At 46.6% G+C, this 27,190-nt stretch overlaps 1 protein-coding gene across 1 annotated transcript in view; it reads right to left on the reverse strand.

Moving 5' to 3' along the window:
- The window catches only part of SLC7A11 (solute carrier family 7 member 11), a 254,563-nt gene that overhangs the window by 153,395 nt on the left and 73,978 nt on the right, over positions 1–27,190 (reverse strand). The window contains exons 4-5 of the mRNA XM_063458437.1: positions 6,873–6,998; positions 4,391–4,490 (exon numbers count right to left, since the gene is read on the reverse strand). Coding sequence (XP_063314507.1) covers positions 4,391–4,490; positions 6,873–6,998 — 226 coding nt within the window. The remainder of the gene's footprint in view (positions 1–4,390; positions 4,491–6,872; positions 6,999–27,190) is intronic.

The raw sequence follows: 27,190 nt of genomic DNA on the forward strand, positions 1-27,190 counted from the left end.
TAATATCCTCCTTACCCGTGAATTTAAACCAAAATGCCAGTGCTGACATGTAACGGTCCACCTTCGCGGGAGAAGCCCCTCCCGCGAATAACCGACACAACAACCACAAAAGCGTGTCCAACCTACCTGCCGGCGAATTCGCCCCTCCAGACTGCCCCATCATCTCCTCCCATTCATACCATACCTTGGTGTACGCAGTCCACGTTCCGGGCGCCAGGGAACTTCTTATAAAGCCCCCAAGCAAGACGTCCCGAGCCGCCACATCTCCGCCGGGCATGACTGACCTGTCTCCTGAGCACCCGGCGCCGCTGCCCGAAAACGTTCCCACTGCGAACGAGATAAGGCGTCAGCGATAACATTCAACAATCCCGGGACGTGTTTCGCCCTAAACACAATATTCCAAGACATGCACAGCAGCACCAAACGCCTCAACAACCGTACCACAGGCAGCGAAGAAGCCGAGATATTATTAATTGCCTGCACCACCGCCATGTTATCAGAATGAAAGATCACCTTCCTGTTCGCGAGCTCTTCGCCCCATAAAGATACCGCCACTACCACGGGAAAGAGTTCAAGGAAGGCCAGGTTCCTGATCAAGGCGTTTTCCTTCCACGCCTCTGGCCACTCTTCCGCGCACCATCTCCCAGCCAAGTAGGCCCCGAAACCTACGCTCCCGGAAGCGTCCGTATATAAGCCTATCGCTTCTGAAGACGTCGCCTCTTCCCTAAAATATACCCGACCATTGAACTCCTGTAAGAAACACAACCAAACATCCAGATCCGCCTTCATTGCCGCGGAGACTCTGATATAATGACCTGGCAATCGCGCCCCGCAGGTTGCTCGAGCCATCTGCCTGCAAAAAACCCTCCCCATAGGGATCACTTTACTAGCAAAGTTCAAGCTCCCCAGCAGGGACTGCAACTGCCTCAAGGTCACCTTCTTCGAACCCCTGACTACCCCCACCCGCTGGCGGAGCGCTGTCAGTTTATCCAAAGGCAACCTACATTCACCCTTCACCGAATCTATTTCCAGCCCTAGGAAGCTCAAGCATACCGTCGGGCCTACCGTCTTCTCCGCCGCCAACGGGATCCCAAAGACCCGTGCCACCCATTGCAACACCCCTAGTATTTGCCCACAACGATCGGACCCTGCCGGACCTACACACAAAAAGTCGTCCAGATAGTGCACTACTGCACCCCCAGCCGACTCCAGACGCACCACCCATTCAAAGAAAGAGCTGAACTTTTCAAAGTACGAGCAAGAAATAGAGCAGCCCATGGGCAAACACAGATCCACGAAAAAACCCTCATCAAAGAAACAACCCAGTAAGTGGTGACATGTCGGGTGAATAGGAAGCAACCTGAAAGCCGCCTCCACGTCCACCTTCGCCATCAACGCTCCCGGCCCCGCTCTCCGTACCAACTCCACCGCATGATCGAATGACGCGTATGACACAGAGCACAGGGCCGCGTCAATGTCGTCGTTAACGGACGCCCCTTTTGGGTAAGACAAATGGTGTATCAACCGAAATTTGCCTGGTTCCTTCTTGGGGACCACCCCCAACGGAGACACCCTCAAATTCGGCAAAGGTGGGACCGCATAGGGTCCCGCCATCCTGCCAAGCCGTACCTCCGCCATCAATTTGTCCCGCACCACCCCTGGGTGATCCCGAACGGAACGTAAATTCAAACATAAAGTCCCTGACCCTGTCCCTTTAAACGGTATCTTAAACCCCTCCGTGAATCCTTCCCTCAGAAATTCCGCGTCAGCCCGATTAGCGTAGCGCTTTAGCCATGGCAGCATCTCGCCTACCCTCACCGGAGTTGCCCCCAGTGGCAGCGGCAGGAGCCGTGGCGCCACTGGGACCTCCCCCGCTAGTCGATTTGCCTCTCTTGAAGCACCTATTGACTCCATGTGTACCGCCGCAACCGGAACACTCGTGTTTGAATCTGCACGACGAGCCCCATTTACATTGGCCCTCGTTGAAAAGCCAGCAGAAACCCTTCTTTTGTCCGGCCGGCGCCGCTCCTCCAGGTGCTGCACCGGCCGCCCCGTGAAAGGGCGCAGCCTTCTGCGCCATCATGAGCCGCATCCACAGGGGGAGATCCATCTGATCCCATCTCATGTTCGGGTTCGCTGCTAAACGTTGGCGGAACTGCTCATCGTATTTCCACCAAGCAATCCCACCATACGTCCGGTAAGCGTCCCCTATCCCGTCCAAATAGCAAAAAAGTTGTGAACAGCGATCGGGAAACTTTTCCCCGATGACGCTGGCCAGTATGCAAAAAGCCCGCAACCAGTTCGCAAACGTCTTTGGTATCTTCCGATACCTACGCTTCTTCTCTTCCTCCTCCTTCTTCGCATCCTTTTTATCCTCATCCTTTAGATCGAGGAACTCCTCCAGAGGAAGGAGAGAAAAAACCTCTATGAACTCACCCTTCCAAATCCTGTCCTTCACCTCAGACTTCAGGTGACATCCCAAGGGGCCCGCGAAAGAGACATGTACATTCTGCCGTGCCGCGTCAGAAACCTCCCCTCCTCCCACCGAACTTAAGCCTGTCTTGTCGCCTGGTTCGGGCGTGCTCCGTCCGGAGACACCACTCACCGCCCCCTTCGCCTGCCCCGGCGTCCCGGAACCTACTTCCGGAACCCATACCTTCGAAAATTGCGGTGAAGCCCCCTCCCCACCGCCCCATGAGTCTAATAATGATTTTAGGCAAGTTAACATGGAATCAGAATGTGATATGACAGGCAACTCACCGCCAGATCCTCCGGCCGCGGGGTCGTTTTCCTTCCCTCCGCCGCGTGCGGCTCCGGGGTGTCCCTTTGACGCCGACTCCTTTCCGCCAGATCCCTCCGCGGGACCGCAGGTGTACCGCTCCGCGACCTGTAGGGAGAAGAACACCTGGGTAGTCTGTTCGAGTGCCCCTCTACCCGCCCTTCCTCCATACGTTCCCTATCGTCACCCCTGCGCCTCTCTCGCCTAGTAGCCAGGCCCTCTGGGCCGTACGAACTGTCCGGCCGTCCTTGAGCGCTCCCGTCGGAGGACCCAGACTCGCAGCGCCGTTCCCCTCTCCTCCTGGCCCTGTAGACTGATCCTTGCCTACTGCACCCGTCAGTAGACGGGCTCCTTTCCCTGACACACCCTGCCCAGACTTGCCTGGCGCTAGTCCTGCGCCGTCTCTTGTATTCCATAGGCCTAGGGTTGTCTCTGTAATCATGCCGTCCCCGGGAGCAACATTTATGGCCCTCCCGTACACTCCTAGCCCCGCTGTCAGCGTGTGTGTCGTACCCCTGGGACATTCCCTCACTGTCCGCTCCTCCGTCCACTGGGGAAGCGCTGCGCTGGCCCTGACAAACAGAAGCCCCTTCCGTTGTCGCCCTGAGTCGGTCCTGCGGCCCTAGCTGGGTGACCTGTCCTGCTGTCCCCCCGCTGCCTTGCCTGGGCCTTGTCTCGCCCGCCTGATCAGGTCTCCCTCCGCTGGGATCCCTTGCTGTCCTCTGAGGTGGTGTCAGCCCGTCCTTCCCAATCCCCAGCGCCTTTCCTTGCCGCCCGGTATTTAAACCAGCGGCAGACTCACCGGGATGTGTCTGGGCTCTATCCACACCTCCGATATCCTCTGCGGTCCCGGTCTCCTCGGAGGCCGTCGCTACTTTCGCCGCCTTGCCGCCCGCCGTCCTGCGAGCAGCGCTCCTCGTGGTAGGCCGCGACACCGTGCCAGGCCTACTCTCCGCCCTTGCCTTACCGGCACCGCGTCGCACAGACGGGGCCGGCGGCGTTTTCGTTGGCTCCGACTGGCCAGCCTCCTTAACTGATGATCCGCTCGCCTCTCTGGAAGGACTCCGTCTCCGACGCGCTGCGGGCATCACGCCCGGGCTCAGCCGCTGGGGCGGTCTCGCCCTCCGCACCGATCGCCTCTCCACAGCCGCTGGGGGGTTACCGCTGGTCCCAGGAGCCGCCAGTTGCTGCTGTAGCCAAGCCATCCCCCTGTCTCTCACTGCTGCTCTCACACCGTCCAAGATCTCTTCAAGCGAAGCCATCTGAAAGACAGAAGAAAAGAAACCCCACAACCTGCCAAAAACAATTAACAGGTAAGTGCGGATTCTGAATTAAAATGGCCGTTTGCTAAAATGGCCGCTTAATATACTCGCACTTTTCCACACCCTTTTGCATGCTCCACCCTAAAACCCCACCCCCGAATCTATAGCTCCACCTGCCTACTCCTTGGCTCTGTCAAGGCCCATTCCCCTGACTGCGCTGATCCATGGGCTTCAGGATATGCATGAAGGCCTATATCCAGCAGACACACATACACATATAAATAAAACTTACAGATTACATATATTTAATTTACTGATTTACTTGTGAATGGTAACACGTGAGACTTACCAGCCAGCATATGCATACATTCCAGAATAAAATGCCAGAGGTAACCCCATAACACTGACATCTTTTCCAATAAAGGCATCTTTGAAGTTCTGTGTCTCTCCTGAAATATATATAGTTCATGTTTACTTTATTTTGACATGAAAGAATGCTTTTTTGCCATTTTATTGTTTCCATAGAAATATTTATAAAATATAGTATAGGTCAAGATTTAAGATGCAGCTGTCAAATATTTTAAAATTAATGTTGTATTTCTATTGTGCACTACATTCACACATGTGTTGTGTACTTTATGATAATTCCACAGTTTTGCTTTTTATTTTGCAAATGCATAAAAGGAATGTATTATTAATAAAGATTTTAGATGTGCAGAATATTTTTTACAATGTTTAATAAATATAATGAATAGCCATGTTATTTAAAAGGTTAAATATTATAACATCACTTGGCCTAGCAAGACAAGTTTCCTTAGTTGTGTATATTGCCATATTGGTCACTTCCAAGCCACCATAATTAATTTGATGTTTGAGTTTTTGCGTTTAGACTACAACATTAAAACTAACAATCTGTCAGTTGCTGTTTAGTGGATAAGGGAGTGTGCTGTTTCGTTTTTATTCTACTTATTGGCTAGATTAGGTGTTTAAAAAAAATTAAACAAACAATATGTCAGCCCCAAAGTTGCACTGGATTTTCTTTTTTTATTGTCGGAGCTTTTGTGTTTAATATTAAAGGGAAAAAAAAATCACCATTTAGCAGTCCGGCTCCACTTGCCAGCCCCCTTACACTTTTTTTTTTTTTTTTTTAAAGGGAAACTCCAGTGCCAGGAAAACAATCCGTTTTCCTGGCACTGCAGGTCCCCTCTCCCTCCCTCCCCCCCCCCCCCCCCCCCCCCATCCCCGGTTGCTGAAGGGGTAAAAACCCCTTCAGTGACTTACCTGAGGCAGCAACGATGTCCCACGTCGCTGCTTCTTCTGCCGCCGCTCCTCCTGTGATTGCGTCGGCCGGTGGGCGAGACTGATCCTGCCCACCAGCCGGGGGGGAGGGGGGACCTAATGTGCGCCTTGCATGCGCATTGGAGCTTCCCATAGGAAAGCATTGAAAATGCTTTTCAATGCTTTCCTATGGGGAAATGAGCAACACTGGAGGTCCTCACACAGCGTGAGGACGTCCAGTGACGCTCTAGCACAGGTTTTCTGTGCTATAGAGCAGGAAGTGCCCTCTAGTGGCTGTCTACTAGACAGCCACTAGAGGTGGAGTTAACCCTGCAAGGTAATTATTGCAGTTTATGTAAACTGCAGTAATTACACTTGCAGCGTTAAGAGTAGTGGGAGTTGGCACCCAGACCACTCCAATGGGCAGAAGTTGTCTGGGTGCTTTTAAGGGCCACACAAGTCTCCTTGCAGCAGGCTCCTAGAGTGACTGCCAGTAGAGGTGTTACTAGGTAGTAATTTCTATGAAAAAGCAGCGTTTACATTAAAATGCCTGCAGGGTCAGGCTGTAGATACCAGAACAACTGCATTAAGCTGTAGTTGTTCTGGTGACAAGTGTCCCTTTAAACTAGAGTATAGCGTGCTCAACAAATAGAGTGCTCAGTGAATGTTCAAAAACAGAGCTATAAAGTAAATGGAAGCAGAAGTTGCTCCCTATCAATATATGTATATTAAAAGTAGGGTTCTCTCTTTATATTAGCGAATCTCTAAATCAAGAGATGATAAAATGCATGTTCTTATGTGTTCCAAAACATAGAAGGGAATGCTTAGTGAGAGTTAAACTCATTTATGCAAATATAATTTGATTCAAACCACTAGAAAACATATTGACACTGCCGGGAGGATAGCTGTCCACGGCTGCCGGGAGGATAGCTGTCCACGGCTGCCGGGAGGATAGCTGTCCACGGCTGCCGGGAGGATAGCTGTCCACGGCTGCCGGGAGGATAGCTGTCCACGGCTGCCGGGAGGATAGCTGTCCACGGCTGCCGGGAGGATAGCTGTCCACGGCTGCCGGGAGGATAGCTGTCCACGGCTGCCGGGAGGATAGCTGTCCACGGCTGCCGGGAGGATAGCTGTCCACGGCTGCCGGGAGGATAGCTGTCCACGGCTGCCGGGAGGATAGCTGTCCACGGCTGCCGGGAGGATAGCTGTCCACGGCTGCCGGGAGGATAGCTGTCCACGGCTGCCGGGAGGATAGCTGTCCACGGCCTCTTTTACCATAATCACTATGTTGAGATTAAATCAGAAGTTAACGTTAGAGTTTAAATCAATATATTAAAATCATGTTTACCTTTGATTAAAAAAATAGAAAATTAAACAAAATAATCTCCATTTGTTTTATAACATTTTACCCAATAATATCAATTTGTACTACTTTAGCAACAAAACTTGTTTCAAACAAAAATTAGGTGAATCATATTGCTGCTCAACATGAAATATAATGACAAAATACAACACATTTAACAAATGCTAGAAAAAAAATAAATCACACATACCTTTAATTAACTGCATAACTCCAGGGACTATGATTATAAGAATTGCTATTAGCTTACAAAAGGTCAAGAAAATCTGGATCCGTGCACTCCAGCTGACACTTGTGCTGTTCAAGACCATTACTACAGCTAGAGAGAGAGGACAGGAGAATGATTAGAGGTTTGCATATTATGTTTACTGTATAACTTTTATATAACTGTCAGATGTTGATTTTACTAGAAGTCATTTAAAGATAGAATGTATGCTAACCTTTCACAGTGGTGTAATAGGTCCAGGTGCTTGATCTAATTTTGTTACAAGCTGTTAAATCAAATAATGAGCCTTACATATGTTTCTTGTTAATCATTTCAATGCAAGGGAGAAGTTCAGGTCATGCTATGTCTTTGTGACAGTGAAAGAGTTAACGTTAACATACAAAACTGTAGATAGTGACATCAAGAAATTAATAGAGATATATGCATACTAATTAGCAATTCATTACTATATGTTGTTGCTTTTTTTTATTTATTTTTTTAAATAAAGATTGATGATAACCTGAAGACTGGAACACATGTATGAATCATAACTGCAGAAAAACTAAACACAGCACCTGTCTTTGTTTATGAAACAGATCAAATGGATATTGGTTATTTAATCATTTTATTAGTGTTAGGGGTAACATAAATTATTTTCACAAAGCAGTCGAGAAAAAACAACTTGCTCCATGAAGACATATTTCATAATAATTTCTGCAGTATTAAAGTCAATAGCAAGAGCTACTTAAAAGGCACAGTTTAACTGTACAGATAGAGGCATAACCCACAAGCTTGTAATGCATTCAGGATTCAAGGCCCTCAAAAAACCCCAACAAATTTCTAGGCGTAAGAGGGGGACTCTGTAAATAACATCAAACCTTGTATTGGTGATAAATGCCTCAAAATTATAATGATTCATGAAAGACATCAGAAATCTATCTCATAATCTATAACACACTACAACATGTGTAGAAGCTAAACAAAAAACTTCTTGAATATAAAGTACATAATATGCAAATAATGGCTGAGAAAAAGACTTAAGCCTATTAACTATAAGAACTAGGCAAAATGTTCAACTTGATGTTACTTAAAACACTGCTGTTTCCTTTTTAGAAATACCCAGGAGATGACCTTTAAGCTATTGACCAAGTGGTATCGCAATCCTGCCGTATTTCATGTGATGAACCCAAAACACCAGAGCAGCGAAACAGGGGTGGGGACAGCTTTGCATATATGTCCGAAATGTGTCCAAATTTTCATTCTGACGAACTAAATTGCACGTCTAGTTTGCAAATGATTACAGGAGATTTATTAAAGGGTTCTCTTCTGTGATAGCCACCATCACCAATATGACACGCAAGGGGGCGAGCAGTACGATATGGTCTAAAGATGCCAGAGAGGCTTTTGAACTCCTTAAACAAAGATTTGCCTCGGCTGACATATTGAGACACCCCGACACAAGCAAACCCTTTATGCTGGAGGCTGATTCATCCGAAACGGGGGTAGGGGCTGTTCTATCCCAGAGGGAGAGTCAGGATACCCCTTTACATCCATGTGGTTACTTCTCTAGAAAGTCGTCTCCTGCTGAATGCAATTATGACATTGGCAATAAGCGCTTAAGGAGTGGCAACATCTTTTAGAGGGTTCCAAGGACCCCCCTTTTGATCATTACTGACCATGACAATTTGGCCTATATAGGGGATGCTAAACGACTACCTTCTAGACAGGCTAGATGGTCTCGGTTCCTTTCTCACTTTAACTTTCTAATTACTTACAGACCTGGTCCCAAAAACATAAAGGTGGATGCCTTATCCAGACAGTTTGATACTGAACAGGGACAAGAGACCTCCCCTATTATTCCACCTGAGTGTATCATCGCTTCCACTGTCCATTCCTTTGCTTGGCGCCATCATGGAGGCTCAGTCTCAGGCGCCTTGCAATAAACTATTGGATAAATTATTTGTTCCATTGGGGGAAAGGGAAAATGTCATGAAGATGTTCCACGACAACATGACTGCTGAACACACGGGCATTAATACATCCATATCCGCGATCATGAGATGTTTTTGGTGGGATTCTTTCAGGAAAGATGTTACAGAATATGTGCAGGCCTGATCTGTGTGTGCAGTTTCTCAAGAACCTGATAAACTTCCATGTGGATTATTACATCCACTTCCCGTACCCGGTGTCCCATGGTCCCATTTGTCCATGGATTTCATAGTGAAACTTCCTAGTTCAAATGGCTATACCACCATCCTTATGGTGGTTGACCGATTTTCCAAGATGGCTTATTTTGTCCCACTCCAAAAATTGCCTTCCTCTCAAGACTTGGTTCTTATTTTTATATGTGAAATTGTCCGATTACATGGCATCCCTCACAATATTGTCTCTGACAGAGGTTCTCAGTTTGTGTTCGGTTTTGGAGGGCTTTCAATAAACAGTTGGGCATTGAATTGTCATTTTCTTCCTCTTACCATCCCCAGACCAACAGCATGGCTGAGAGGGCTAGCCAGTCTCTGGAATTAAACTTGCGTTGTTTTGTTAATAGCACTCAGGAAAATTGGTCCGAATTACTTAGTTGGGCCGAGTTTGCTAGTGTCAGGATCCCGCGGGTGACTGCGAGGGGAGGTTTCAGTCCGCTCGCGGCACTCACCCTCCAGCCGGCCGCGGTCCCCTTCCCGGCATACGCTCGGCGGGCGGCATCCTCCCAGCCTCGGATGCCGCCAGCGTCTTCCTCTCCGTCCCCCAGTGGCAGCATGCATGACGCTGCACGCTGGGAGACCGCCCATTTTTGTAAACGCCGGGGTCAGCCACCTGACCCGGTGTTAAAGGCACAGTGCCTCAATCACAGTGGGAGGTATAGAAATCTCCCACGTGTGATTGTTAATTCTGATTGGAAATTATCCTGTCAGAATTAATCAATGGGTTTAAATACTTACCTTTCCTTTCTCTCTCTGCCCTGTTGTGGTCTTTGCTTTCTAGTATTGCTACTGAACTTGTGTTTCTCTCTGGTTACGTACTCTCTGGCTTGTGTATCCGACTTTGCGACTTTCTCCTACCCTTTGACCTCGGCTTGACTCTCGTTATTCTGTCTTCTGGTTCCCCTTACTCGGCTTGTTTCCTGACTATTCTTTGTGTGCTTAGCCCGGCCACTCTAAGGTCCGGTACTGCACCTTTTCTCTGTGTGTGTGTGTGTGTGTGTGTTAGTGTCAGGGTTTCTTTGCTGTTTTAAACAGCAACCCTTTCTGTTTCAGTGATTGAGTTTTCAGCTGCAATTACTATGAGCTGCTTCTGCTTGTTGCCACGGTTACTCACCTGTGAGTAGTAATCAACCCTGCTGCTAATCAGTTCTGCCTATTTAAGCAGCTAAGCCCAGAACCTCCTTGCCCTTGCGTGGTTTCCTGTTTCCCAGAAGTCTCCTTGTTCCTGTGTTTCCTGTTTGCTCCTGGTTCCTGACTCCGGCCTTGTTCCTGACTCCGCTGCTCTCCGTGCTCCTGATCCTGGCTTGTCTGACTACCCGCTCTGGTGACTGACCCCTGCTTGATTTCTGGACTTTGCTTTTGTTATTTATTTGTTATTTATTAATAAAGGTGTGTTTGCATCTACTTCTGTCTCTGTCTGGTTCCTGGTCCCTGACATTACGCAAGGGCCATGAATACAGATGGTACAGGCAAGACACCTATACCTAACCTGCTTACCCAGTGGGACCAGCAGAACCACCATTTGGACCAGTATGCCCATCTGGATCCAGTTCCCGGCCAGCCTGCGATTGCGGCCGCCTCTGCCTCACTTCCTGTTCTAGCACCGGTTGTAGCCTCCAAACCTGTAGCGGCTAGAGAAATGACTGGGTCTGTCCCGCTCCCTCAATATTTTGGGGGCAACCCAGCTCAGTGCAGAGAATTTATAAATCAGGTTAAAGGATACCTTGAAACCCTGCCCCAGGCATTTCCTACAGACAGTGACAAAGTTCACTTCATGATTTCTTTGCTGTCTGAAAAGGCCCTAGCTTGGGCAAAACCTCTCTGGGAGGCAGAGAAGCCTATTATTTACAATTACCCTGAATTTGTTGCATCCTTCAAAAGGGTTTTTGATATTCCAGCTCGCTCCACCCCTACTGCCGAACTACTCATGTCTAATGCTCAGGGCACAAACTATTGTCGAGTATGCCAGTGAATTCCGTACCATGGCAGCAGAGGGTGGCTGGAACAACGAGACTCTCGTGGCTGCCTTTGCACAGGGTCTCTCCGATGTGTTTAAAAATGAGATTGCAGCCAGAGAATTACCTAAAGATCTCGAGGAACTGATATCATTTGTCACCATCATTGACATCAGACTCCGAGAGAGATCCTCATCCAAGGAGCGCCTGCGGAGGCCTCTTGTAAATTTGGCACCGAGCTTTTCTTGCCCACCCGAACCTCCCTCACCTCCCATGCCTCCTGGTCCTGAGTCCTCTGTCTGTGTGGAGACAAGGCGGTTAGGCTTCTCACGCCTCTCGGTCGAGGAGAGAGCCTTTAGGAGGAGGGAGGGTCTGTGCCTATACTGCGGACACCACGGTCACGTGTTAAAGTTTTGCCCGATTCGTCCGGCAAAGGGCCCGCACCCAAGATACTGTCAGGGGCAGATCTTGGGTGGTCTTTCTGCAGACCCAGAGATATGTGTGCGCAAACCCTTGGTGCCTGTTATCCTCTCCTGGCCTGATTCATCCATTGAAACCCGGGCATTTCTTGATTCTGGGGCCGCAGGCTTGTTTATAGATTGTGCATTTGCAGCAAAGCACTCTATACCCTTACAGTCTCGCAACTTCCCACTAGCCTTCGAAGCCATCGATGGCAGACCAATACAGCCAACCCACGTGACCCAAGAAACCGTGCCCATATCTATGGCTGTAGGGGCTCTACATCATGAGACGATCCAATTCCAGGTCATTTCCTCTCCATATTACCAGGTTGTTTTGGGATACCCTTGGTTACAGAAGCATAACCCCACAATTGATTGGCGCAAAGCTGAGATATTATCATGGTCCCAGCAATGCACATTGTCCTGTCTCCAGAAACCGGTCAAAGTTTTGGGCGCATGTTCTGCCTCTTCCTTACCCGCTGAGTACCAAGAATTCCAAGATGTATTTGACAAGGGTCAAGCCAGCGTTCTGCCACCACACCGTCCGTATGACTGTGGTATCGAACTCCAACCGGGTACCAATCCTCCCCGGGGCCGGATTTACCCACTGTCTGTAGCAGAGAATCGAGCCATGGAGGAGTATGTTACCGATTCACTGTCTAAGGGTTTTATTCGGAAGTCATCTTCTCCTGCCGGGGCCGGCTTTTTCTTTGTAAATAAAAAAGATGGCGAGTTGAGACCCTGTATCGACTATAGGGGTCTCAATCGCATTACTATTAAGAATGCCTACCCCATTCCATTAATCACGGAATTATTTGACCGCCTCAAGGGAGCAACGGTCTTCACCAAACTTGATCTGAGAGGGGCATATAATCTCGTCCGGATAAAAGAGGACCATGAATGGAAAACCGCATTTAACACCAGGAGCAGCCATTACGAATACCTAGTAATGCCCTTTGGTCTTTGCAATGCTCCGGCGGTTTTCCAAGAATTTATAAATGACGTCCTGCGAGATATGCTGCAGCAATGTGTGGTGGTTTATCTTGATGATATTCTGATCCATTCCACATCTCTCGAGAACCATCACGCAGACGTTTCTCGTGTATTACAGAGACTTAGAGAAAATAATCTGTTCTGCAAATTGGAGAAATGTGAGTTTCACTGCAAACAGGTTACATTCTTGGGATATGTTATCTCAGATGCTGGATTCTCTATGGATCCGGAGAAACTTTCGGCTGTACTAAAATGGCCTCGACCTACGGGTCTTCGCTCTATACAACAGTTTCTGGGCTTCGCCAATTATTATCGGAAGTTCATACGCAACTTTTCTTCCTTGGTTAAACCTCTCACGGACATGACCAGGAGAGATGCTGATCCACAGCATTGGTCACAGGAAGCCATTACTGCCTTTGAGTCTCTCAAAGTCGCCTTTGCTGCTGCTCCTATACTGGCACACCCTAACCCTGCCTTACCATTCATTCTTGAGGTCGATGCGTCTGAGACAGGAGTGGGCGCCCTCCTGTCTCAACGTCCTAACCCAGAGAGCTCCAGGCATCCGTGCAGGTATTTCTCGAGGAAATTGAACCCGGCGGAATGCAATTACCAGATTGGTGATAGAGAACTTCTAGCCATAATTTTAGCTCTCAAAGAATGGAGGCACCTTCTTGAGGGTACTTCAGTGCCAATCCTCATACTCACAGACCACAAGAATCTAACATATCTTTCTGAAGCTAAGCGACTTTCCCCCCGGCAAGCTAGATGGGCTCTCTTCCTATCAAGATTCAATTATGTGGTTTCTTACTTGCCCGGTACAAAAAACATTCGGGCTGATGCCTTGTCTCGACAGTTCTCCCCTCCATCTAGAGAGGAGATAACCCCTACTCCTGTGATTCCTCCGGACCATATACTGGCAACCATCCGTACTAACCTCACCTCACCCCTAGGCGAGAAGATTCTGGCTGCACAAAGTAATGCTCCTCCAGAGAAACCTAATGGCCGTTGTTTTGTACCTATTAACCTCCGTACGAAACTATTGAGTACATACCACGACTCCAAAGCAGCTGGACATCCAGGCAAAAACCAGTTAATCTGGTCCGTATCCCGGCAATTTTGGTGGCCTAGTCTCCGCTCGGATGTCACCGCTTTTGTAGCTGCCTGTCCTGTGTGCGCTCAAAATAAAACCCCACGACGCCCTCCAGTGGGTCTCCTGCAAACCATACCTAATGGTGAACGACCCTGGACCCACTTGTCCATGGATTTTATCGTAGATCTTCCGGTCTCCCGTGGCAATACAGTCGTTCTCATGGTTGTTGACCGATTCTCGAAGATGTCGCATTGCATTCCCTTGAAAAAACTACCAACTTCCCAGGAACTTGCAACAATTTTTGGTCGGGAGATCTTTCGTTTGCATGGGTTGCCCAAAGTGATAGTCTCAGATAGGGGTAGCCAGTTCGTGTCCAGATTTTGGAGAGCTTTTTGTACGCAAATGGGAATTCAGCTTTCCTTCTCCTCGGCCTACCACCCACAATCCAATGGTGCAGCGGAACGAGCTAACCAAACACTGGAACAGCGTTTCCTTTACTTTATTTTTCTTATGTTTGTCTCACACTTTTAGGTAGCACTTTATAGTTTTTTATTAGGTGACTTTTCGGTTTGCCAACGGTAGCAGGCATTTAGTGTGTTTGCCCTAGTTAAGGTGGTTGTATCCACATATTATACTAGGCAGCTATTGGAGAGATATTTTTGGGGGTTCTCTTGTTTGTTACTCCTCTATAGCCCTCGTGCGGGGCCATTCATCTAGTTTTACTATTATTTTGTACTAGTATGATATATCAAGCAAGTTGGGGGTACAGGTTATGATTCATTATCTCTCACCTGTTCATTCTCCTATTACTCTCTCTCTCTTTCCTGTTACCGGGCATTCAAGTGCCTTTTCCGTGTCCAAAGTTGCTTTTCAGGATCCCCTTGTCTCAAGGGTCTCCTTTTCTGTGTATTTTCTCTGGGTTACCCCCTACTTTGCAGCTTTGAGGTAGGCAATGAATGGGGTCTTTTTCAATGGTTTGCATATAGCTATGTGAATTATTGGATCTACCCTATTCATCATTCGTTTCTTCGTACAAACACTAGAACAGTTTCTGCGTTGCTACATTTCTGACCACCAGAACAACTGGTCTGATCTGCTACCCTGGGCGGAGTTTGCCCACAATAGTGCGATTAATGCCTCCTCCCGGCTATCCCCATTCCTGGCAAACTATGGGTTTCAACCGTCCATGTTGCCTGATACGTTCTTGCCACAGGAGATACCGGCATTGGAGGAACATCTCAGGGAACTCCGTTCCACTTGGGTGCAGGTTCAGAGTTCTTTGCAACGTGCAATGCAGAACTACAAACTCCAGGCCGACCGCAGACGCCTTCCTGCACCTACCTATCAGGTCGGAGAGAGGGTCTGGCTGTCTTCCCGCAACCTACGCCTCCGTGTTCCCTCACAAAAACTGGCACCCCGATACGTTGGGCCATTTCGTATACTTCGAAGGGTTAACCCTGTAGCTTACGCACTTGACCTTCCTGCTAACATGCGCATCTCAAATGTTTTCCATGTTTCCCTCTTGAAACCGTTGGTTTGTAATCGCTACACCACCTCAGTGCCACGTCCACGTCCTGTTCTGATTGACAATCATGAGGAATATGAAATACGCAGCATCATTGACTCACGGGTCTTCAGAGGACAGATCCAATACTTGGTGCACTGGAAAGGATACGGTCCAGAGGAACGCTCCTGGGTTCCAGCCTCTGATTTCCATGCACCATCCCTCCTTCGTTCCTATCACGCCCGCTTCCCCATGAAGCCCGGACCCACCAACAGAGATGGGGGGAGTCGTTGAGGGGGAGGTACTGTCAGGGTTTCTTTGCTGTTTTAAACAGCAACCCTTTCTGTTTCAGTGATTGAGTTTTCAGCTGCAATTACTATGAGCTGCTTCTGCTTGTTGCCACGGTTACTCACCTGTGAGTAGTAATCAACCCTGCTGCTAATCAGTTCTGCCTATTTAAGCAGCTAAGCCCAGAACCTCCTTGCCCTTGCGTGGTTTCCTGTTTCCCAGAAGTCTCCTTGTTCCTGTGTTTCCTGTTTGCTCCTGGTTCCTGACTCCGGCCTTGTTCCTGACTCCGCTGCTCTCCGTGCTCCTGATCCTGGCTTGTCTGACTACCCGCTCTGGTGACTGACCCCTGCTTGATTTCTGGACTTTGCTTTTGTTATTTATTTATTTGTTATTTATTAATAAAGGTGTGTTTGCATCTACTTCTGTCTCTGTCTGGTTCCTGGTCCCTGACAGTTAGCGTGTTTGGTTCCTAGAATCGTGACAGCTAGAAACAATGCTAATCATGACTCTTCTTGTCATAGTCCTCTTTTCATTAATAACGGTCATCATCCTACTGTACTACCAGCTGTTTGCTCTGACACGGCTATACCTGCTTTGGATGATCACCTTTTTTTCATATTAATCTTTGCCTGGTTGGTTATGTTGCCTTTGAGAGCGTATGGTAGCCAAGGAATGATAATTACTCCCATGATAGCATACCATTTTCAAAAGAAGAAAACCCAAGGTATTGCAAATCAGGTATGTTCAGTCTTTTTAACAGCCACTTAGTCACAAACACTGGCCAAAGTTAGCGTTCATAATAGTTTTTTGCATTTTTAACACGCAAACAAATATGAATGCTAAATTTGGCCAGTATTTGTGACTAAGTGGCTACTAAAAAAGACTGGACATACCCCATATTTAATACGCTGGGTGGTCTACTTTAAAAAAATATGTACATGTGAGGTGTGATTCAGAGATTTATGACAGATAACAGTGTTAGAATGTCTCTATTGATCCATTTTAAAAATATATATTTTGAAACAGCAATGTCCTACTTGTGCATATAGCCCTATAACTTGTAAAAAAGCATGTTAACACTGGCTATTTCTAAAATCAGGACAAAATTTAGAAACTATTTAGCATGGGTGTTTTTTGGCAGTTGCAGCTGCGTAACAGATTTTGGGGGTCAAAGTTAGAAAGTGTGTTTTTTTTTTTTTAATTTTAAATTTAAAATTTTGTTCATCATATTTTATAATTTTTTTTTATAGTAAATTATATGATCTTATGAAAATAATAATAAGACCATTTAATGGCGAGAAAAATTGTATATAATATGTGTGGGTACAGTAAATGAGTAAGAGGAATATTACAGTTAAACACAAACCCTTCAGAAATGCAAAAACAGCCCTGGTCCTTAACGGTAAGAAAATTGCAAAAACTGTCTGTTCACTAAGGGGATAAATATGTATAAAGATATACAATGTTTCCCAAAATGGTTTTATTAAAGTATTGATGCCACAGGAAACTTTGTTATTGCTCTGCATAATATATGTATTAAAGAAGGTGCCCTGACAAAGATGCATCACCAAAACGCGCTTCAGGCATGTAGTTTACACTTTTTATTTCTTTATGGGTTAGGGCTTTTTTTTGCACTTATGATTTGAGCATTTTCTTTCCTTTACTACTTAGTAGTCATTGGGGGTCCTTAGTCTTATGATTGCATGCTTATTAAAAGAATATTTATCCATGTCTTACTTTTTTTTTTTTTTCTTTAGGACTTTAGGATTTTTGCTAGCTCTTAAGTGATCAATAGAGCCCTCAGCGTTAACAGTGCTGCCGGACCGGCGAGGCTGCAGCGTGCAATGCGGCCGGCCCCCTGACTCCTCTCAGGGGGGCGGAGCCGAGCTAGCGAAGCGACAAGACGCACTCAACATGAGCTCCTGCAGCAAAGACTCAATTATGCCGGTAAAACGGGGTAAAGTGACACGACTCACCCTCAACACAGCCCACTGGACTAACGAAGCTCCTATGGACCCGGAGACACCTTACTCGGAACCCGATCTGTCCGGGAACCGCAATAACCGGTTTGGGCCTACTGAGAGAGGCGAGGGAGGGGGAAGGACGGCCGCCTTCCCGCCCGACACTGAAACCCTTACACGAGCAGGTACTGCTTCCCCCCCCCCTGTGGACCGGTGGGGGATATCCCGGTCCCCGCCAAAAGAGGCACCCCACCCTCACTATAACGCGACAGTCCTGGTGCTCCCCTTAAGCAGTATGGGAGCGGGGGCCTCCAACATGGCGGAAAAGCCTGATCCAACCAAAAGTGACACGCGACAGCACCATCATGCACCATCAGGCCCCAGTGGCCATGCTAAAGACCCCATTGCAGATATCTTTGACCGTTTTTGGGCCAAGCTGGCACTGCATTTACAACCGGCGAAGACCCACCGTAATTCAATCACCCGGGACCGGGTGCAAGGCGCTGGGAAATCCGGGACTCCACCTCAGGGCACAACGAAGTCCCTCGCCGCTAGCTCACACATTAAAAGCCCTCCCAGGCTGAGAGCAGTAGGGGACATACCCCGTGGGTGCCGGCCACGTCAGCGGAGAGCGGCTACACGACGACTAGCACCGACCAGCAGGACTCCCCGCATTATCCCGGAAGGGACGACCCTGGCCCATACTGGCTCCCAGGCTCGTGGCAAGATGGCACCGGCTCTGATACAGTCCTGGGGCAAAGGGGGAATCCCGTCTGAACAACGCTATGTAACCTCCCTAACGAACAGGGGTAAAAGTGAGAGACGCCAGCCTGGACTAACATCGTCCCTCAGCAGACGCCGAATGCTGGACAGTGAGGTATTGACCCTGCAGCATGACAGAAACTGGAGGGTTACCTCGCGTGGCCTGAACACAGTGAACAAACGGCAACATGACCGCACACCTCCCTACCAACTCCTGCTCACTCACCGGTCCCAAACGGAGATTCAGGGACACCCACAACAGAGCACTGTACAACCCCAACGAGGCATCGGGTGAGCCATCAGAGACACATGGTGAAAAGGGGTCCAGGACGGGGAGACCGAACACGACTCACTGTGCCACATCGCGACCTCTGGATATGGACCCTCCTCCACCCGACCTATCCACAAGGAGACCTCTACCTGGGGGACCCCAGGGGACCTCGCTATGACATTTTGCTTCCACACATGCCACCTCAAACGTATTTTCTCGTGACACCACTAATCCTAGGGCCGACATACAATTAACCTATTCAGGCACATATAGCTACACCACGTATACACATTGTTAGTTTTTGAATCAGCATGACAATTATATGTACAGCGATGTTACCTTATGTTCAGCTAGCATGTTAATCTCACAGGTCACAGGATTAGTCAGTTTACTATACTATTAAACACTGAGGCAGATTTTCATGTAACCATGTCAAGCCATACTGTGTACGTCTTTTACTCCATCATATTTACTCACACGGTAACAGGCTAGGCAGCATGTACCCAGCAACTTTTATATATGCTACTGGTTTGACACATCTTGAGATAACCTGACTAAATTCTCATAAGTTTGTTTCACTACTGTTCACTCTTCCTAAATATAAACAAAAAAGTGCACTGTTTAACCATGCCATACACCTGTGCTTTTACGAATATGGAAACCCTGGCATAAGCTGTTGTGGCATTGCTGGTGTAAATGTATATTGTCTTAATTGTGCACGACAAAATAAAGAATTTAAGTGATCAATAAAACAGAGTCTATGGTGGTGGGGTGCAAGACCAGAGACCAAAGCTATTGGTCTCTGAATTTTACAGCCCCTCAAGATGGAACATCTTTCCACTGGGAGTGCTTTCTACTGCTGTTGGGGTATTGCAAGCATGATTGGTATCTCCTGCACAGCAAAAATAAAGAATAAAAAATAAAGCGGTTTTGGGAAACATTGTATATTGGGCCTTTTCAAAGTACTGTTCTGGCATCTTGCCAGGTTGGTATTTCTGTCCTGGTCAATGCAGCTGCACTGGGGCCCACATGCTATTGAAGCCCATCAGGTGGCACTCACACTTGGGACATTCGATGAGCACTTCAGATCGGGGACTCTGCATCAAGACCCATTAACCGTGCAACTGGTTCCCTGTCAGATGCTGCTGGGAGGAAGTGCGAGCCTCTAGAGGCTGTTACTCTGACAGCCATTAGAGGTGCTTCCACAAAAATAGTCAAGTGAAACCTAGTCAAGTGAAAAATAGTCAAGTGAAACCTCTTAGGTCTCTTGGCACAGCGATTTGCTGTGTATGTGCTCAAGAATGGAAAAAGCAGTGCAGCATGGGAAAATAGCAAGTAAAATCTTGTCGGGAGGTTAGAATAGGATATTATAGCTTTAGCAATACACATTTGTTCCCCTAATTCTATATTGTTTCTTTAAAGGGTTACCCCAACCCTGTAAACTAAGAATAATTTTACCTAGAATCAAGCAACAGGCAAAGCTAACTATGTCGCTGATCTTTAATTGAAGAACAAGCATCTATACAAGCATTTAAGGCCTAGCCCTTTCTGAACTCATCTTGGGCAAGATGCATTGAAAAAAAGGCTAGGCCTGAAATGCTGTGAAGATGCTTATTCTTCAATGAAAGCTGTAGCACGTGTTGCACATATTTTGGTTGTGCTTCCCTCCTTTTTCAAAGTATTGTTTGCCCAGACAGACAGACATTTTTTCATTTCCGAATGCTCCCTTAATTCTTGCGCTAGGAACTAGGACAATGTGTAGATTGAAAAGACAGCTGTAACCAGATTAGACTGTTTATCAATAGATACATGAATAAATCTCAAATTTTGGTAGGAATCCCAACCAAATAAAATTGTTGCAAAATCACTTTCCTGCATGTAGAAACAGCTATCCCACTGATGATGAATGACTATAATATTTCAAAATCAGAGTGCAACAAATAGCTATAAACCCTTACATTTATATTTATAGATTGTATTATAGATTTTATAAGAAAAGACGGGAGATGAGAGATGCAAGTTTGCACTTGTTTTTCTTTTTTACCAAACGTTGCCATCCCCTATTGGCAGATCAGACCCTGTAGAGTTTAATATTATTTCCATGGGGTTGCTAAATATAGGTGTAAATTGCTTCTGACATATTTGCAATGTGATCCTACTTAGCTCTGCTAAAAATCCTTTGAAGTCAGTGAAGATTCAGTTTAGCATTCTTCAGACTCTTGAACAAACTTTTGAATAATACATTTAAAAGGCCGAGCTTTACCCCAGTTCACCACAGTTACCAGTTACTCCAATTCACCACAATGTCAATCTTTCTATTGCTTGTATCAAACAAATAATCTAATTACAGCAGTACAGATTGAATGTATACTGTAAATATGATTAATATTTTTAAGTCTAGAATAAATTGCTTCTTTTCAGGATACTGTCACAAAAATGCACACCTGAGTACTTCACCTGGGAATCTAGAACGGTTGGCAGACATTTATCGGTGATAATATACACATATTCTATTTTCGCATTGGTATTTGCGGCTGAATATGTGAGTCTCCCTGTGACTGTTCTTATAAAATAAATGATTCTGCACACATAATTATATCTTTAAAAGCTTTACAAATGACAGTGCGCTTACACATATTAAACACCAAACACTTCTGCTTATAATTATAGCCTAGCACATCTAAAAACCATGAGTTATATAATTATGGTAGTGAAAGTTGACAAAATGTCCATACTCTATACAATGCAATATTGCTTTTTTTTCTGTTGAATTCCTTTATTTCCATGGCTCCACTGTAGGGAATCTTCCTCTACATGCAGAGCAAAATTAACATGTATTGTCAGACAAATATAGCTTTATGTTATTATACTGTTCCACTGCAAGGCATGTCCCTTACTATTGCTATTAAATAGCCATACCATATTGTTTTGTTTTATTTTTAAATCCTGGCTTGCTGCCATCATAAATTGTGGAGCCCTTACAAAACCTTTTTGTACTGCCCCCTACATGCAACCCAAAACTAACAAACAAAGAGTTTTTACAGATTCACCTGCTGTTATTAAAAATTGAAGCATTGGCGAATCTGGGGGGGCAACGGGGCAATTGCCCCCCACGAGATTCCCCCCTGGCGGCTAGTGCAGGGCTGGCATTGTCCAAGTGCCAGCCCTGCAATGTGCCTGCGGACCGGGGAAGGAGATCAGAGTTCAGAGATCAGTGATCTCCTTCCCCGGTCCGCAGGCACTATGCTGGCAGCCGGCAGGGGAGGGAGAGAGGACCCAGGAGCTCTTACCTGCAGCTCCTCCGGGTCCTCCTCTCGCGAGTATGGAGCGTTGCCGCGGTTACTACGGCAACGCTCCAAATCTCGCGAGTGAACTCTAGCCCCGGAGCGCGGGCTAGAGTTCACTATAACCACAACTGGGACCACCAGGGATTACCACTGGGACTACCAGGGACGGAAAAATGTCCCCCCTCCTCCTCAATAAATGTAAGAAGGGAGGGGGGACATAAATATATATATTTTATTAAATACATTTTTTTTTTTTTTATTAAAAAGCCTCCCTACCCTCCTTTCCCCCCCATAAATACACTGCCCCCCATACACACACACACACACACACACACTGCCCCCCATACACACACACACACACACACACTGCCCCCCATACACACACACACACACACACACTGCCCCCCATACACACACACACACACACACTGCCCCCGATACACACACTGCCCCATACACACACTGCCTCACAAACACACTGCCCCACATACACACACTGCCCCACAAACACTGTCCCCATACACACGCTGCCACCCTCACATACATACATTGCCCCACAAACACTGTCCCATACACATACACTGCCCCCCATACATACACTGCCCCATACACACACTGCCCCATACACACACTGCCACCCTCACATACACACACTGCCACCCTCACATACACACACTGCCACCCTCACATACACACACTGCCACCCTCACATACACACACACTGCCCCACAAACACGCTGCCACCCTCACATACACACACTGCCCCACAAACACTGCCCCCATACACACACTGCCCCCATACATACACTGCAACCCCCATACATACACTGCAACCCCCATACACACACTGCCCCACAAACACTGTCCACATACACACACTGCCCCCTAACACACACACTGCAACCCTGACATACACTGCCGCCCTCATACACACACACTGCACCTTTCACACACACTTCACCCCTAACACAGACCACTGCTCATATGCCCTATATCCCAGCAGAACCCAGGTAAGTTGTCAAACTGTTCTTAAACGGTATGGCTACTTACTCTGGGGTGGGATCCGGGCACTACTGGCACCATAACTACTACACTGAGCTGTAGTGGTTATTGTGCCAGGATTATTTATTTAAATAATCTACAAGTGCCCCTCCCGAGATCAGACTCTGGATCTGCCACTGCTACCAAGAGTGATTGTCTTTATCTATGTCATAGTGCTTCTGTGTCTGTATATGTCAGTGTGTATATCTGTGTGTGGCAATGTGCATCAGAGTATATGTGCAGCAATGTGTATTTCTGAGCATCATAAATACAGTGTTTATTTGTGTGCCAATCCTTGTGTGTGTCTGGAATTGTGTATGCGTGTTTGTGTATCTGCAAAAATCTGTGTTTGCTAGTTACAGAATGCACATGCCAAGGGGCCCCACAAAACAGTTGTATGAAATATTTCATACAAAATCCAACGCACTCACTAATTCACTAAGCACCAATTTCAAAGTTCACAGAATGCAGTCATTAAAAAAAAAAAAAAAAAAAACCTAATCTATGCTAAAACAATGGTGGTTTAGTTACAGTATATGATCAGGCATTGCATAAGTCTGCCACAACACCAATGTACACAATTATTGGCAAGTCCTATCCTAGCAGCCTAATGCCTGTTGAAATTGCCCCAGCAGCACCCTTATAATGCATGCATGTTCAGGTGTGTGCAGCTCTCTTGGTTGCACATATATTTATATATTTTGGAGTCCAGGCCAACTTTACACTTTTTTCCACCCATTCCTGTTAAAGGTGCCTCATTCCAGGGCCCTATTTTACCTTCTCTGCACTGCAGAGAGTCACAGGAGGAATGACTTCCCATGTAAGTGAATTGAATTATTCCAAACGAGCCAGTGTTAGCTTACAAAGAGTGGATCTACCAAGGGGCTACATTGGTATTGTGGAAGGCTTATTCCACATACAGTGCAACCAAACCTTCATATATTTTTGAGTGCTGGATCTTGCCTGTTGTATGAATTAGCCCCAGCAGTATCCTTATAATGCTGCATGTCCAGGTGAGTGCAGCCCTCTTGGTTTTAAATATATATTTAAACCAATATATCCAGCACTCCCAGATGTACCGTACTCAAACAGAATCTGCCCCGTTGCTTACTCCAGCAATATGTGAAAATAATAAAAAAATAGAGCACTTATGGGACCTTAGCAACAAAATTTATTTTCAAATTAATTCACAGCATGAACGTCACATCCTGTGAATTAATTTTGATATATATTTTGTTACACAAGTCCCCTGAGTGCTCTTGGTTTTTGCTTTTTATATAATTTAATGTCCTGCTCACTCTCTATCCATATACACTCTTTGTGATGATCTGACTAAGGGGGTTGAGGCCTATGCAGAACAGCATTGGGGATAGCTTATCACCTTGGTTTATGCCACATTTGATATTAACTTATATTATTCTCTTGAAATAGGCTACTAAGGTTGGTTTCCACTTTCCCATAAAGTTCTTGATGAAGGTTCATATCTTGCTGACCTTTTATAGGGCCAAGCATTCTACTGGCTTCCTTGTGGTCCATACAGGCTGTGCACAGATTGGTATGAACATTGTCAAGAGGAACCTAGTGTCACCATTGTGTGTATATATATATATATATATATATATATATATATATATATACACACACACACACACACACACACACACACACACACACACACACAGTGAGGGAAAAAGATTTGCCCCCCCCCCCCCCCAATTATGAACGTGTGCCCACTGACAAAGAAATGATCAGTCCATAATTTTAAAGGTGGTGTATTTTAACAGTGAGAGACAGAATAACAACAACAAAAAAATCCATAACAACGCATGTCAAAAAAGTTATAAATTGATTTGCATTTCAATGAGTGAAATAAGTGTTTGATCCCCTATCAATCAGCAAGACTTCTTGCTCCCAGGGCTCTAAACCCCTTAAGGGCCAAACTTCTGGAATAAAAGGGAATCATGACATGTCACACATGTCATGTGTCCTTAAGGGGTTAAAGGGAGTGCTCCTAATATCAGCTTGTTACCTATATAAAAGACATATGTCCAGAGAAGCAATCATTCCATCATTCCAAACTCTCTACCATGGCCAACACCAAAGAGCTGTCCAAGGATGTCAGGAACAAGATTGTAGACCTACACAAGGCTAGAATGGACTACAAGACCATCGCCAAGCAACTTGGTGAGAAGGTGATAACAGTTGGTGTCATGGGCGTCCACTGGGGGGACTGTATTTTTCAGCTTGTGCTGCTATTTTTTGTTTGTGTGATAATAAACTACAATACCGGCATCCACAGGGGAGCAGCAAAGAGTGCAGCCAGCAAGCAATGGGGGAGGGAGGGGTGAGGAGGAGGGCAGCCTTCAGAGCAGTTAAGTGAGACATGGGGGGGCAGCCTACAGATTAGGTAAGTGAGACATGGGGGGGCAGCCTACAGATTAGGTAAGTGAGACATTGGGGGGGGGCAGCCTACGGATCAGGTAAGTGAGACATTGTGGGGGCAGCCTTTAGATCAGGTAAGTGAAACATGGGGGGGGGGCAGCCTTCAGCTCAGGTAAGTGAGACATTGGGGGGGGCAGCCTTCAGATCAGGTAAGTGAGGCATGGGAGGGCAGCCTACAAATCAGGTAAGTGAGGCCTGGGCGCGGGGCAGCCTACAGATCAGGTAAGTGAGGGATGGGGGGAGACAGCCTACAGGAAGGTAAAGTAGAATGAGCAGAAAGGTTCTGCAAGGGGCAGGAGGGGTCAGCAAGGAATAGGAAGAGCGGAAGGGGTAGGAAAGGTTTGCAAGGAGCAGGAGGGTGAAGAAGAAGGAGCAGAAATGAGCAGGAAGGGGGAGCAATGAGCAGGAAGAGGCAGCTAGGAGTATGAAGGGTCTGCAAGGAGCCGGAAGGGGCAGCAAAGAGAAAGAAGGGGCAGCAAGGAGCAAAAAGAATCAGATGGAGCACAAAGGTAAAGTAGGAAAAGGAACAGAAAGGGACTACATGGAACAGAAAGGGTCAGCAAGGATGTACCATATTCAAACAGAAGGGGCAGAAAGAAGCAGGAAGGGGCAGCAAGAAGGAGGAACGGTCTGCAATGAACAGAAATGAGCAGGAAGGGAAATCAAGGAGCAGAAAGGGTCAACAATTATCTGGAAGGGGCAGAAGAGCACAAAGGTAAAGTAGGAAAAGGAACAGAAATGAGCAGCAAGGAGCAGGAAGGGTCTTCAAGAAGCAGCAGGGCGCAGAAAGGAGCAGGAGGGGTCTGCAAGAAGCAGGAAGGGGAAGCAAGGAGCAGGAAGGGCCTGCAAGGATCTGAAAGGGTCTTCAAGAAGAAGAAAGGAATCAGAAAGAGAAAGGAGCAGAAGGGCGCAAAATAAGCAGAAAGTAGCAGAAAGGTAAAGGAACAGAAGGTGCGAAGGAGGAGAGAAGACCGTGTCAGAAGAAAAAGAAGACTGTGTCAAATGGAGAAGAAAATGAGATTGGAGCAGGAAGGACAAGTGAAGTGATCCCTCCACTTCATTCTTGACACCACATCATAAGGCTTTGGTACCTGGCCCTGGCAGGAAACTTTGGACCTTCTAGTCTCCCCAGGTAAAAAACATATCAGTGTTAATGTTTTAACTTTTATTTCTTAAGTGTCAGCTAGGTAGGGGTGCCGCTGATTGGCTACAACGGTCAGCTGGCACTCTAAGCCAATCAGTAGCTCCCCATTCATAAAAACGTAAAAAAAAATATGAATTGGAAACTAACGATTGGCTTAGAGTGTCAGCGGCACCCATGCCTGACGTCAATCTGCACTTCCTGACACTCCGTTTCAGAAGCTGAATACCACTGAGCGACACTGGCAGATCTGGAGCTGGAGTAAGCCTTTGGGGTTAAACAATTTTAGAGCAGTTTCACCCTTTAAAGGAAAGAGAGCACCCAGGGGCCTCCTGGCATCATAGCATTTTCATTTAGATGAAGTTGTTATGGTGACCAGAATGTTCCTTTAATTTGATTAAAAGAAAACTATAGTGTCAGGAAAACAAACATGTATTCCTGACACCATATTTGAGAAAACACTATTAACTATGCTCCTCTCCTTCATGACACTGTCAAATAGGGGCCAAGCATGGATGGCATTACAATTATGCCCCCTGGAAAAATTCCTGCGGACGCCCATGGTTGGTGTGATTATTCGCAAATGGAAGAAACACAAAATAACTGTCTGTCTCCCTGGGTCTGTTGCTCCATGCAAGATCTCACCTCGTGGAGTTTCAATGATCATGAGAACAGTGAGGAATCAGCCCAGAACTACACGGAAGGATCTTGTTAATGATCTCAAGGTAGCTGGGACCATACTCACCAAGAAAACAATTGGTAACACACTATGCCATGAAGGACTGAAGTCCTGCAGCGCCAGCAATGTCCCCCTGCTAAAGAAAGCACATGGAAAGGACCATCTGAAGTTTGCCAATGAACATCTGAATGATTCTGAACTGGGTGAAAGTGTTGTGGTCAGATGATGTT

Source organism: Pelobates fuscus, chromosome 6 (assembly GCF_036172605.1).
Source record: "Pelobates fuscus isolate aPelFus1 chromosome 6, aPelFus1.pri, whole genome shotgun sequence".
Lineage (NCBI taxonomy): Eukaryota > Metazoa > Chordata > Amphibia > Anura > Pelobatidae > Pelobates > Pelobates fuscus.